Here is a 12,560-nt window from a genome sequence, read left to right as displayed (position 1 = left end):
TTTCTTAATATGCTTTATTGTATTTGTTATAATTTTATTGACTTCCGAAGTGCCAGAGTGATTTCCAAAATCAATGGTTGCATAATATTTCACTTAGTGGTCACTTCAGGACTGTATCATTGCTCATGTGGTGAGATATTAACCAGAAGGTCTGTATACTGTATAACATATGACTCCGTAATTGACCAAGGTCGAAATAACTTAAAATTATGTACTGTCAATTCGTAAATTGATTCGTCTATCGCGATATACAAAGTCACTGGTTTTGAGGCTAATTTGATAGAGGAGTGCGTGCTCGGTGAAAAGTTATACGAAATCAAAGGTTCGACGCGTCCGAAAATCCACCAATGTACCCGGCATCCGACACTAAATACCGGATATTTATGACTAACCAAGGTAATTCAGCTGCAATTGAACGACTGAACTACTGTTACAATGGTCGAACGCATTGAGCGACCTTCCGGACAATCTATCAAATTTCAGGACCTTCAACCTCTGGAGTGCTAAGCAAAGTACAATATTCTTTTTGAGAACAATTGACTATTACAGGCATTACACATCACCACGTAGTCTTCGTAGTCGGCAAAATTGCTGTCGTCGCAACTGTCAGCGTCACTTTCGCTTTCGCTGTCGGACGAGAATGCGGCCCCAGCGGCATCATCTATTGCATTCAGGTAGACTGCCATCTCTACCACTTTACGATCGGTATGGTTGATGTAATCGAAAACCACGCTGCTCGGTAGGCCGGCGAATTCACGATCCAGCAGCTGGCGAACGTCCGTCCGGTAACTTGGTCGAGGTGGTCGAGGTGCGCCCAACAGCCGCTTTGACATACGCCCAAACTATCTCGTTAGGTTGCAGGTCAGAATGGTATGGCGGCGTGAAGACCACCTCATGGCCGCGGTCCTTGGCCAACAGCAAGATCACAGGTATGATGTTCGCTGCAAAAAAACTAAAGGTAGCGTTGGAAAATATAAATCCAGCTGCATTTTTTAGTGCCAAGAAGTGCTTGAAATATCCCAATAATCGATTTGTATTTTGAAATTATAACATAACGTTATGAATTGGTGAAACTTCTTTAGTTTTGTATTTCGCGAACGGTCGTAATATCTTAGTTTTGTATGTACTTCCTCTGTTCCATAAATCTGGCGACATTTCAAAACACCATTTGTTCCAGAAATCTGGTGATAAATGAATATAATCGGCTCATAATATGAATCCACACATTTCATTGGTTAAAACTACATCGGTCCAACCTACTCGTAATCAAGAAGCAACACAGGGCAAGTGACGTTTTGGAGAGTTCCAGCACGTCTCATGGCACCCTTCTTCAAGTGCGGAAGGCGGAAGCAGAAATGGCACCGGCATGACCCATCTTCAAGAGGCCTTGCAGTCTCACGATGATCTCCACCTTTGTCTTCACCTTGAGCTCACGTTTCTCTTGAGTTTGGGTCATGGCGGCAAATTTGAATGTGGTCCTATCTTCGGTGTTTCAAATGTCGGAGCATTGAACCTTGAACCAAACATATTCTATACTTTAATTAGTATTAAAATTGATATCTGGTCCACTACAAACGAAGTTGATTTCGAGTGCCAAAACTTGATGTTTGCGCAACGCAGTCAAGGAATTTTTCCTCCACCTTTTGATTCTCTTTGTAAATTGATTTGAATCATCACGTTTGGACAATATATGAATTATTGGGGACACTTGAAAGTCAAATGTCGCTAGATTTATGGAACAGAGGAAGTATGGAATATTAATTTACAAAATAATATACCTGGGTGTCGTGACGCGTTTTAATTTATAAATGAACAATTCTACATTAAATTTGTAGGAATTATAATAAGGTACACGTTGAAATTTGTATTGGACAACATAAAAATGAACATAATTTAGAACTTCAAGGTGGTATCCTGATGCTTTGGCTGAATATAATCATATCCAATGAAAACTCCTCATTACAGAATGAAGCCATTGGATTGGATATAATGACAACCGTTCGCGATATTGATGGATTACTGTTAGTACGAAAATAATGATTTGATATATTTTGTGATATCTCAAAGACTTTTAGAATTTATTACATTCCAAAGGTATCAGGTGATAGCGGAGCGTTTTGCACTTGTATTTGTGATTTCGCATAATTCAGTGCATTTCGTCCAACATTTTTCGCAGTATAAAGTTTAATACAAACTTGAATATAAACCCGTGGGTGCCAAAATCACCGTACTCAATCAAGGCAATTGATCACATATGGCAGATTTGAAAAATCATATATTCAAACTATACCATACAAACAATAAGTATTGTACACCAAACATTAAAAAAATATTTAACGTATGCAACCGATTCAGTATTTTCGCTATAACGCATGGAATAATGCTCCGTTTCCCTCGAAATCAGTACCAAAATGTTGGCCTTGATTGACCCTATCATTTGGATAAAAATTGGCCAACTTAGAGCGGGAAAACCGATTTGATTTTATCAAGCCCATTGAAATTCAAAACAATCTCCAATATGCCTCAACCTGTTGCAACGAAAAGGAACTTGACACCGCAAGAACGCCGCGATATCTCCCACCACCTCTTACTCTTAGTGTCAACCAGTGGAAAGCTTCCGCATGGGTCCTACCAGCGTGTGGCGGCAATGTTTAGCTGCAACTCGCAGAGGATTGCGTGTTTATGGCGGCGTGGTGAGTTTGACCCAACATCAAACACGCTGTGCCAAGACGTATCGAGTCGTATCAAGGGAGTGGCTGGGCGAAAGCAGAAATACACGGACCTTGCAAACGAATTGCTGCGATTCCCATGACTGATCGAACAATGATTCAATCGATTGCATCTATTCTTAACATGCCGCCAACTATACTGTATGCGTACTACAAACGTGGCCTTCTTGTCCGTCATTCGAGCCCCGTTAAGCCATTCCTCACGGATACCAACAAAGCAGCACGTCTCAAGTGGGCCATTGGATTCGTGAATGCGAGTCTTGTTGTCGATGACTCGATCAACAATGTTCACATTGATGAGAAATAGTTGTATATGACCCGTGTGAAGAAAACATGGTACCTTCCTCCGGGCTTAATTCCACCTCACTGCAATACCAAATCCAAACGATTCATCATCAAATGGATGTATATTTCGGCTGTCGCTCGTCCTCGCTGGGATCACTCCATGAACGAATGGTTTAACGGGAAGATTGGGACATGGTTCTTTATCGACACTGTTACGGCGCAATGTTCAAGCCGCAACCGACCAAGTGGAACACTTGTCACGGCCCCCAAGACTGTGACCAGTGAGGCTTACCGGGATATGCTTGTCAACAACATCTTACCTGCGATCAAGGAAAAGTAGCCACAGAACACTTATACTCGTGTGTACCTGCAGCAGGACAATGCGCGGCCTCGTGTCCTTACGACCGACAAAGTTGTCATGGCTGCGTGCAGCATTACCTGATTCAATTGTATACCCACGCGAGGTTGTTGAGCACGGCCAGGAGCTTCATGAACAAGGAAGACTTCGACTTGAACATTTCGCTTTCGGCAGCCGAAGTTGCTCGCGATGTGGAGATGGCCGCCATCTCGAGTTTAATCGATAGCCTGTATCTTGCCAACAACTGCGATGACGATGAGGGCGACGACGACCAAGACATCAGCTGGACCGATCGAGCGGACTCTATTTTACTAGTAGAATTGTCTGAGTGTTTTGATTGGATATTAACTTGTTCAATTGACAAAATGTTTTCACTCTTATTGGTATAAACTTATATTATATCCAATCATAAGTCGTAAAAGCAAATCGATCAATAATTTTCCGAGTTCATTTTTTTGCAAATCAATCAATCATAGTACTGCTGTCTGTATCTGCTACAGCAGTACAACTATTAATATGTACTAGTACTTCGAAGTTCTTACTACACCATTTTGCGTTTACATTTCAGCTTTTTTTCAAAATATTTCCACCAACAGCGGATATATTTCACCTAACACTCATTTTAATTCACCGAATTACCATTACTACGTAGTATATTTCACGGCAAATTGAAATTTGTCCATTATATTTCACCCAACCCCCGATATATTTCACCCAACGAACGGTTAATTTCACCTTTCGAAAATATATTTCGCCTGACCACCTATATATTCATGAAAAGTAAGTCCTTTACGTCCGATAGGGTTAAAACCAACACAAGCAACACATCTACGGCTCAAGCAGCAACGTTCATGCATTCCATGTTCTCACCAAGGACATAAAACGGCTCAAGGGTACCTCGAAACGCAGGAACACCGCTTTGGACTTACGCACCCGCAATGCCCCGGGTCTGCCTCCCTCACACAAGCCCTCCTTCTTGCCACCCAAGCCGTCACTCCCAAAGCCTGGCTTCCCGACCAAGACATATATATATATACCTTCCCGGGCAATGCAACGCCATCACAAGTACCTTCACAGGCCAGACAAGACCCCAATGGCACACACGCAGTCGTAACCCCTCCCTAAACTCGGGCCAATGCATGATCGCGCTCACACTTACACGCTGTGTTCTGGCTCTCCACATGCATCGCCTCCTTGGTCCACCCTGCCAGGCAACTCTTGCTCTCACGGCCACCCACCTTTACTGGGAATCTACCCAATGCCGGAAGCCGGGGGGGGGGCTACTACCCCGCTGGCTCTACCACACGGCCCTCAGCTGTACACCCCTCCTAGCACCCCGAGACTTCTGGTTCGGCCAATGGATGGGCGGCCCCAACGGAGCTACATTCCAAGGCCCGCTTGGAGCTTCCACACACTGCATCATCCCCCGCCCCCCCACAAATAACCACTGGTGGATCGATGCGACACATCATCCCTTCTCCGCCCCCTGGTGGCGCCGACTCTCTGCGGAAATCCAATCCTCAACCGCCAGCCACACCACAGCCACATATTGGTTCGTAGTTCCCGACGGCTCCCTGGGCCATGCACTAGCATCTAACCTCACCACCACATGGCTCCTCACCATACCCGCGGGCCAACTCCTCCTCCGAGCTATCACCTCCATACACCATACCACCACACCCCAATGGGATAAGCTAACCACCAGCAACCCAGTTCCCATTCACATTGGCTTCCTCACCACTAGCACCACAACCCCTTCTGACCCCGGCCCAACTACACTGGACCGCGGCTCTCCGCCCCCTGGATGCCGTTCACTGGCTCCATCGCCCCCCCCCCACCCACAACACTCAGATGCCCGCCCATGGACACCAGCAACACCTCCCCCAGGATCCTGACAGCCCCCACCCACTGCCTCCACTGGGCCCAGACCAATATCCCCATGTACGACCAATACGCCCATGCCTCCCGTACCTACCTCGAAGCTACCTATCACACTATCTACTCGGCTACCACCGGCTGGAAAATGTTTTCCACCATGACGCAATCCACACGCGACTGGGCAGCCTCCCTCACGCACCTACATGCCCCCCACTTCCACAAACAGTGGTTCTCTGCTCACTGGCTATCCTCCGCCGACACTGGGGCGCCACATGTACCACCAATATGGAACAAATACGCACCGCCGGGGACCTCCCCCTCCTCACAGAGGTTAACAATAACATTAGGCTCAAACGCCTACACAACGACACCGCCCCAACGGGCCATGACCGCCGCATACGCACCCTCCGTGCCCACCTGCAAGCCAAGACACGTGACTGGTACTCCCGTCGACTCTCCTTACTGCCACCGGCCACCCCATCCCCCCCGGTAAGCAACGCCCCGCCGATCCGGCCCCCGCGACGGCCCCCCGACCCTAAAGGACTACCTCCAGCAGCCTAAGCACATCGTTTCTCCTGGAGTCTGCAACAAATAGGTTTTCCAACTTGTTATGTCCGCTAGTTCCAAAAGCAGCTAGTACGCGGCCGAGGGCATTAAGTGCCCGCTGAGTGATCTTAACGTTACAGCGTAATATCAATATCAATATCAATGTGGTTCTCCCCTTACAGGCAACATTATGATGTGCGCTCGGTTGGGTCGCAATGCCGTGGCGGCTCTGGTGGGCTAACGCGGTGGCGCAAGACGTCTTGGTAGCAACCCATCGCAAGTGCTCCAGTGGTGGGCTTTAGAGTGGGATGGTGCAAAAGCCCGGGGGGGACACTGACTGGGTGGTTGCGGGTGAAACGGAAAGTGAATTAGCTTAGTCACCAGTGTGAACAGCTGGCTCTAAAGGCTCGACGGACTAGCTAATGGCTAGCCAATCAGGACACAGCATCCTAATGATGTACCGTGGATATGGCTGGCTATCAACTAAGCGAGGAAAAGCCTCTAAAAGGCTCAAAAACCTCGTACTAGTTGCAGCCAATGCTGCAACCTGAGGCTTCAGGGCAGTGGTGATGTTCATGACAGAACAGGGTGTTGTCACTTTTAGCACTTGCGATGGGTGCCACCAAGACGTTTTGCGCCACCCGCTCGCGCAACCATGTGATCATTCTAGTAAGGTGTACGACACCGACACGGACTGATGGTGGAATGAGGGATGACCACATTCATAAATGAGGCATTGATGACCAAGTCGGAGAGTGAGAAATGCTTGAGAATCTGTCAACAACCATCGATGAAGATGGCGGACGACGTGATTCATAGATCTATCCTACGTTCAACAAATCAGCGTTGCATGGGTGATTTCTCGTAGACTACGGATGTTCTCATGTTGGTTTTCACATTATCATGGAGATAAAAGTACACGGGGGGAATTGCATATATTCAATACGTATTACTGTCATTTTGAGTTGATCATGTGATGTCGACTCCATGTGCGAAGGCTTCACTAATTGAATGCACCAAGGCTTCCGTGGACATTGTAAAGGTCTGCAATTCGGTTATGGAACGGAATCGGCTTACCCACATTTTGCGCTCAGGTTTGTAGATTGCTACGTAACCGACGATGGTGTTCACAGACTCCTCCGTTGTACCGTCGGCCTTATTTTCGATGATGTCAAAGTCCTTGCAGCACTTGTAGTTGATAAGTCCGAGCTCATTCATAAGGTTGTCGAGGTGCATTCCGTGCGGGTCGCCGAGAGAAGCGCCAAGGTAATCCACTTCGGTCGAGGAGAGCGTGACGATGGCTTGGAGCTTGGATTTCCAGGAGATTGGCCCGCACGCGAATTCCAAAGGTAGCCGCAGGTCGAGCGCCCGGTGGGTCGGTCGTCGGCCCATGAGGAGTCCGAGAAACCAATGTTGTCGCTCGACGTGGCGGCAAAGTTGAGGGCTTCCAGGATGGCCTTGAAGTGCTGGTACCAGAGCAGTGCGCTCTGTTTCAGGCCGTAGAGGGCGCCAGGCGCCAGGCGCCAAGTATGCGCCAGGCCATGCCTCTTGCTTCAAACCCATCTGGCGGCGCCATGTACAGTTCGCGGTCGCTCTTGGCGTGAATGTAGGCGTTTGTGGCGTCACCTTGGCGGCTTTTCATGCCGGAGGTAGTGACGATAGCTAGGACGAGTCGTAGAGTCGCCCCGGATGACGCATAAGTTTCATCGTAATCGATGCCTTGGCTTTGCGCAAAGCCCGTTATTACCCCGCGCGCCTTGAAGATCTGAGTGCTATCTGGCATTTCCTTTCTCTTGAACACTCATTTCGACTTCAATATACGCGTGCCATCTGGTACCTGGGAGAGTTCGTAGCATTCCGTGGTTTCGAGGTTGCCTATCTCCTTCTTGCACGCTTCAAGCCAGCCGGTGGCGTCAGCCGACTGCATCGCTTCGTGGAACGTCCCAGGTCACGTCCTCGTCGACGTCTGTAGCATTGAAGCACACATCTGAAGCACACTGCGTTGGCTGCGTCGGACGAGTCATCCCGGTCGATGGAGTGTTGCCACGGCAATTTTGTTGCGACGCCGCGCGTGTCCTCCGCCCGCAGGGTCTTGTGTGGCGATTGTCCACGGTCGCCCGCCTTCCGCGTTGGTTGTGCGGTTGTTGTGTGCGCTTGCACGGACCTTAGCATTGCGCGAGTCGACGGCGGTGGCTCGTGCTTGCTAGCAGCGTCCATGCCTTCCACGGTCGCTTGCTTCGTGCTGGTGACGTCGACTTCTTCTTGGTTGAGGGTCGGTGCGATCGGTCCCAGCGCGATTCCCGTAGTCTTTTTTCGTGTGTTGGCGCGACTCTGATCAAGTTTCGCGTGTCGTGTCTCGTGACTTGTGGCGGGTAGTGAGCGAAGGGTTGCCCCAGGCGAGCCGGGCTAGACTTGCGGATTGAAGGGCTCTTGCCGCGCTCCGAAGTCATGCTGCTGGCTGAGCGCTGTGGTGGTGGTGGCGTGTTGGCTAGGTCCATGTCAACGTCTTCCTTGGTGGCTTGCGCCATGGTGCCACATTTGCCGTCGCGCTGGTCGTCGTCATCCTCGACGAACACGGTACGTGGGGATGGAATTCCGTTTCCTTGAAGGTGCAGTCCACCGTGAACACCGTCTTCTTGTCTTCTAAGTCGTACACCTTGTAGGCTTTCTTGACTTCGCTGTAGCCGAGGAACATGCACAGGTTGGCTTGCGACGCGGTCTTCTCTTGCGTCTCGTTGCGGCGCCAGGCCACACAACCGAACACCTTGAGTGACGTGATCATGGGCTTGGTTCCGCGGATCAGCTCGTGTGGCGTCACACCGGCCGTCGTCCGGTTTCTCAGGATTCCTTAGAAACCGTACGCCATTAACTTCACACATAGTTACAATCAAACCAAACAAACACAATTCATTTTGATGACCAACGACAACAACCAACCATCGCCCCTTCGTGGAAAACAACTCGCCGAGCTGTACTTTACACGTACCTCACCTGAATCGACGCTTTGGCTCTGTAAATGTGGGAAGCGCCGCACACAAAACGGCACAGGGTACACTAATTTGACGTCGCACATTGAGCGCGAACACCCCGAGTACCTGAACTATGACGCCACAGCCCCGATTTCGGAGCAGAATCTGTTCATGCCCCTGTTCTCGCGCAGTGTGCGGAACGTGTACGGCTGGCTGACCTGGATTACGTCGTCGCTGTTGCCCTTCAACTTTTGTGAAAACGACATGGCTCGCCGCTACTCAACCTTGGTCCCATCAGCAACAAGACGCTCATGAAATGGATGCACCAAATGTGTCGTTGGTTGGAAGCGAAGCTAAAGAAGACCCTGCCCGAGTCGTTTGCGTGTGTATTTGATGCCTGGACAAGTGGGTCGACGCATTACGTGGCTGTCTTTGTGTCGTTCCCAAGTGATTCGTTGCGTGGATACGAGAAGGTGTTGATCTCATTGTCGTCGATGAACGACGAAGATTCATTGAGTGCTACAGCCTTCCTGGAATTTTTTTACTTTGTCCTCGATGTGTACGGCAAACAGCGCCGAAATGTGGTGGCCCTGATCGGCGACAATTGCGCCACGAACCGTGCCTTTACTCGCTTGGCTGGCATCCCTATGGAGGGTTGTGCCTCTCATCGCTTTAACTTGTTCGTCGGTGATGTGCTAGCCGACTATGAGGACCTGCTGTGTGCTGTACATGCCATCATGAAGAAGCTGTCCAACATCATTCCTGCTGCCAAGCTTCGCCGGACGACACCATTGTGTCCCAAACAGCGCAACAAGACACGAAGGAGCTCATCGGTCGCCATGTTGGCTCGATACGTCGAGTTGAAACCGTTCCTTCTCCAACTCGGGCTAGACGACATCGACATGGTACTGCTTAACAGCCGGCAAGATCGTGATGTGGAGTTGTTGATTGTCCAGCTCACCGACTTGAACTCAGTGACGCTTGCGCTCCAGGACGAGTTGTTGACACTTGCCGATGTCCGCATGCTGTTTGACGAAGTCGTTGTCCAGTACCCTGGCGCTGAGGTTCGCCTGGGGCCGGATGCAAGTGTCGTGGAAGACCCCACCTTTGAGTCTGGCGTGGTGACGATGCTTCAGCACATGGAGGCGTCACTTAATGAGGACGAGCGTATAGCGATTGCTCTGTTGTCTACGCCGAGTATGCCCGATGGTGTGTATGTGGGTGACACGGACAGCATGAGCATGGCGGCTCGTGCATTGAAGCGTCGCAAGTTGCTGCAGGCCCGGAGTAACTACCTCGACTGCCGTTTCCTTCGACCGACGTCGAGCATGTGCGAGCGGCTGTTCTCTGTGACGAAGTGGGCGATGATCGACCGCCGTCGCAGTGTGCTGCCATCAAACTTTGAAGAGCAATTGTTCCTCCACTGCAATTCTTTCCTTTGGGGAAGCGAGGACGTCAAGAGCGTCATGGAGGGTGAAACCGATGAGTAGGGTGTAGCCAAATTTGATCTAGTGTTCATTTTTGCATATAAATCAATAAATATGCCTGTTCTTGGAGAGTCCAAAACTGGTCTCCAAATCGCGTGAGGCGTTCTGTGGGCCGAGAAACAGCGATTTCATCGTTTTGCAAAGAAATCTTGAAAATCGTGGACAAGGAAACGAAATTCGAGGGACCTGAGGTGCTTAACCTGTAGGCAGACGACTGGTTGTAGGATGCGTTGACGGAAGGGGACGTTGCGGCATACAAGGAGCAATGATTAATGGTGAAACGATGATGTTGTGAATGTAGAAGTACCGGACCTGATATTATTTGTGTCGAAAAGAGACGCGTTCGATGAGCTTGATGCCAACTACTTCGAAGTAGCAGCTGAGTGTGTTTGTTTCGTGCGAACACCATGTTTCGAAACGTAAATCGAATTTGGAATACTAAAATTTCGCGGTGTCTTTTGTAATTTAATGCGACGACCATATATTGTGCTTTGCACCTTTTTTGGCAATTCCAGGGTTAAATTCATTGTTTAAAAATTTCTCAGGCTTAAATAATGTCTAAAGTAACTTGAATAACGGTTGGGTGCGTTGTTTAAAGTTACTTCATCTAATGCGATGATTGGTTGGTTGAAGGTGGTTTTACTGGCACTTTCGTAAAACAAGTTGTTTGCGGTTTTCATTCTGGCAAACAACTTGCTTTACGTCAACATGTCAAGGAGCTTGACGATGAAACTGAAGGAGCTATGGCCACATACATGACCTCCCATCCGTGATCACTACAGTACTAACATTATCTACTCCGAGTAATGTATATAACGTTAGGATATAGTTAGGCTACAGTACATGTAGTCGTCGCTCTGTCCAATGATTCAAAGCTATGCCATACCTTCAACTTTTGATCTGCTCTAACCTTAGCACTGTACGTAGGCAAGGGCGATTTACGACTACACGATGTATAGTACTCCCATTTCACATCCTAATACGGTATGCATCGTGATGAACTGGTGGTTGTACGGCGTAATTTGGCCTGGTGCTGCAACTCGATTAGTTAGCCGCTGAAATAAAGTAAGGGTTGTTTTATTCGCTGAAATGCAGAACTTGTGTTTAACGTTGTTTTATCTTCAATCGGGCTTGTATTATTTTAAACGTCTGGTTGTTTAACGCAGTTAAACAACGGGCAAACTACATGAAAAGCACAATATCATGTGGTTCACATTGCGCTGCATACAAAATTGCCTATTTCACCTTGCTTTTTCTGGTTAACGTTAATGATAATCCAAACTCAATTAACCAGAATTCCAGAGTAACGGCTCGCTGTCTAGCATCTAGGGGGACTTGTTATTAATAACTGTAAATAGTACTCGTTTACGAATGGATATTTCGGGCGTTGCGAATATTCGTCCGGTTAAACCAAACTTAACACTTGGTTTGCGAATGGAAAATATTCGTAAACGACAATTATCTAATTGTCATACACTTGAATAAACTATAGTTCTGAAATGTTTGTAAGATACTAGCCGTTTACGAATATTTGCGAATCATCGATTATCCGGATTTTTGATACGGTTATGGTGGAAGTGGTGTGGTCGTTGGCCTGCACCAACATGCAACCTTACATTCAATCGAAGATCGGTAGCGTAGTAGGGGATGGCACTCATTTGTCATTGAATGATTCAATGACAAATGAGTTCAACATCGCACTCGGGTCATTGTGTTGGCACAACGAGGGGTCGTTAGATTTGGCGCGCCTCAATGAGTTGGGCAAGTCGCACGAGTTTCCGTAGTACTTTGTCACCGACCACGACAAAGTACTTCGACATAGCTGCTTCACGTCGGATGCGGTTATGACTTGTGACGGCATCCGACGAAGACAAGTACATGACGCTGCTCCGCAATGCCGTTGTCGGCGGAATCTACGGCACCGACAGTGTCGCCGCCGCCATGGCCTTGCATCCAAAGCCCGTAGAACGTTGTCCTCTTTCATGTTTATTATGCGTTTTATTAGGATGAACGCGGGCAACACAGTGGCGGGGTTGAAAGGGGTTGGTATTAAGGTGCTCAGTTAAAGGGCAATTCCAAAGTGAACACAAGCCTCTGCTTCATCGCACCAAACTTAATGAACTATTGCTAGCTATGACGTCACGTGGCATTGACGAGTGTCAAACGGAGAGCAGCCAATCCCTGAATAATATAGGCCTGTGTCATGCAGATCACTCAAGATACATCTACAGACGATGCTGGCCGCTCATTCCAATGTCGTGACCTAATGCAAGCAACACTACTGATGTCTTACTTTGTAAATCAGTAT

General features: G+C 48.4%; 4 protein-coding genes across 4 annotated transcripts; 2 read left to right on the top strand and 2 right to left on the bottom strand.

Annotated features, from left to right (window-relative positions):
* Nucleotides 1–316: 316 nt before the first annotated feature.
* H257_09901 (hypothetical protein) lies at nt 317–833 on the bottom strand (the record flags this gene model as incomplete). Its single annotated transcript, XM_009836282.1, has 2 exons — nt 317–366; nt 557–833. The coding sequence occupies 2 exons, from the start codon at nt 831–833 to the stop codon at nt 317–319; spliced, it is 327 nt and encodes a 108-aa protein (XP_009834584.1).
* A 2,341-nt stretch (nt 834–3,174) lies between these two features.
* Nucleotides 3,175–5,811, top strand: H257_09900 (hypothetical protein; the record flags this gene model as incomplete). The annotated part of the gene is made up of 5 exons (XM_009836281.1): nt 3,175–3,350; nt 3,428–3,686; nt 4,584–5,181; nt 5,271–5,478; nt 5,598–5,811. The coding sequence occupies 5 exons, from the start codon at nt 3,175–3,177 to the stop codon at nt 5,809–5,811; spliced, it is 1,455 nt and encodes a 484-aa protein (XP_009834583.1).
* Nucleotides 5,812–6,765: 954 nt separating this feature from the next.
* Nucleotides 6,766–7,188, bottom strand: H257_09899 (hypothetical protein; the record flags this gene model as incomplete). Its single annotated transcript, XM_009836280.1, has 1 exon — nt 6,766–7,188. The coding sequence occupies one exon, from the start codon at nt 7,186–7,188 to the stop codon at nt 6,766–6,768; it is 423 nt and encodes a 140-aa protein (XP_009834582.1).
* Nucleotides 7,189–9,085: 1,897 nt separating this feature from the next.
* Nucleotides 9,086–10,255, top strand: H257_09898 (hypothetical protein; the record flags this gene model as incomplete). Its single annotated transcript, XM_009836279.1, has 1 exon — nt 9,086–10,255. One exon carries the CDS (start codon nt 9,086–9,088, stop codon nt 10,253–10,255), a length of 1,170 nt encoding a protein of 389 aa, XP_009834581.1.
* Between the last annotated feature and the right edge of the window lie 2,305 nt (nt 10,256–12,560).

This window comes from Aphanomyces astaci (assembly GCF_000520075.1).
Source record: "Aphanomyces astaci strain APO3 unplaced genomic scaffold supercont1.25, whole genome shotgun sequence".
Taxonomy (NCBI): Eukaryota; Oomycota; class Saprolegniomycetes; order Saprolegniales; family Verrucalvaceae; genus Aphanomyces; species Aphanomyces astaci.
Note: the sequence above shows the minus strand (reverse complement) of the source record. Positions and strands in the feature narration are given on the sequence as shown.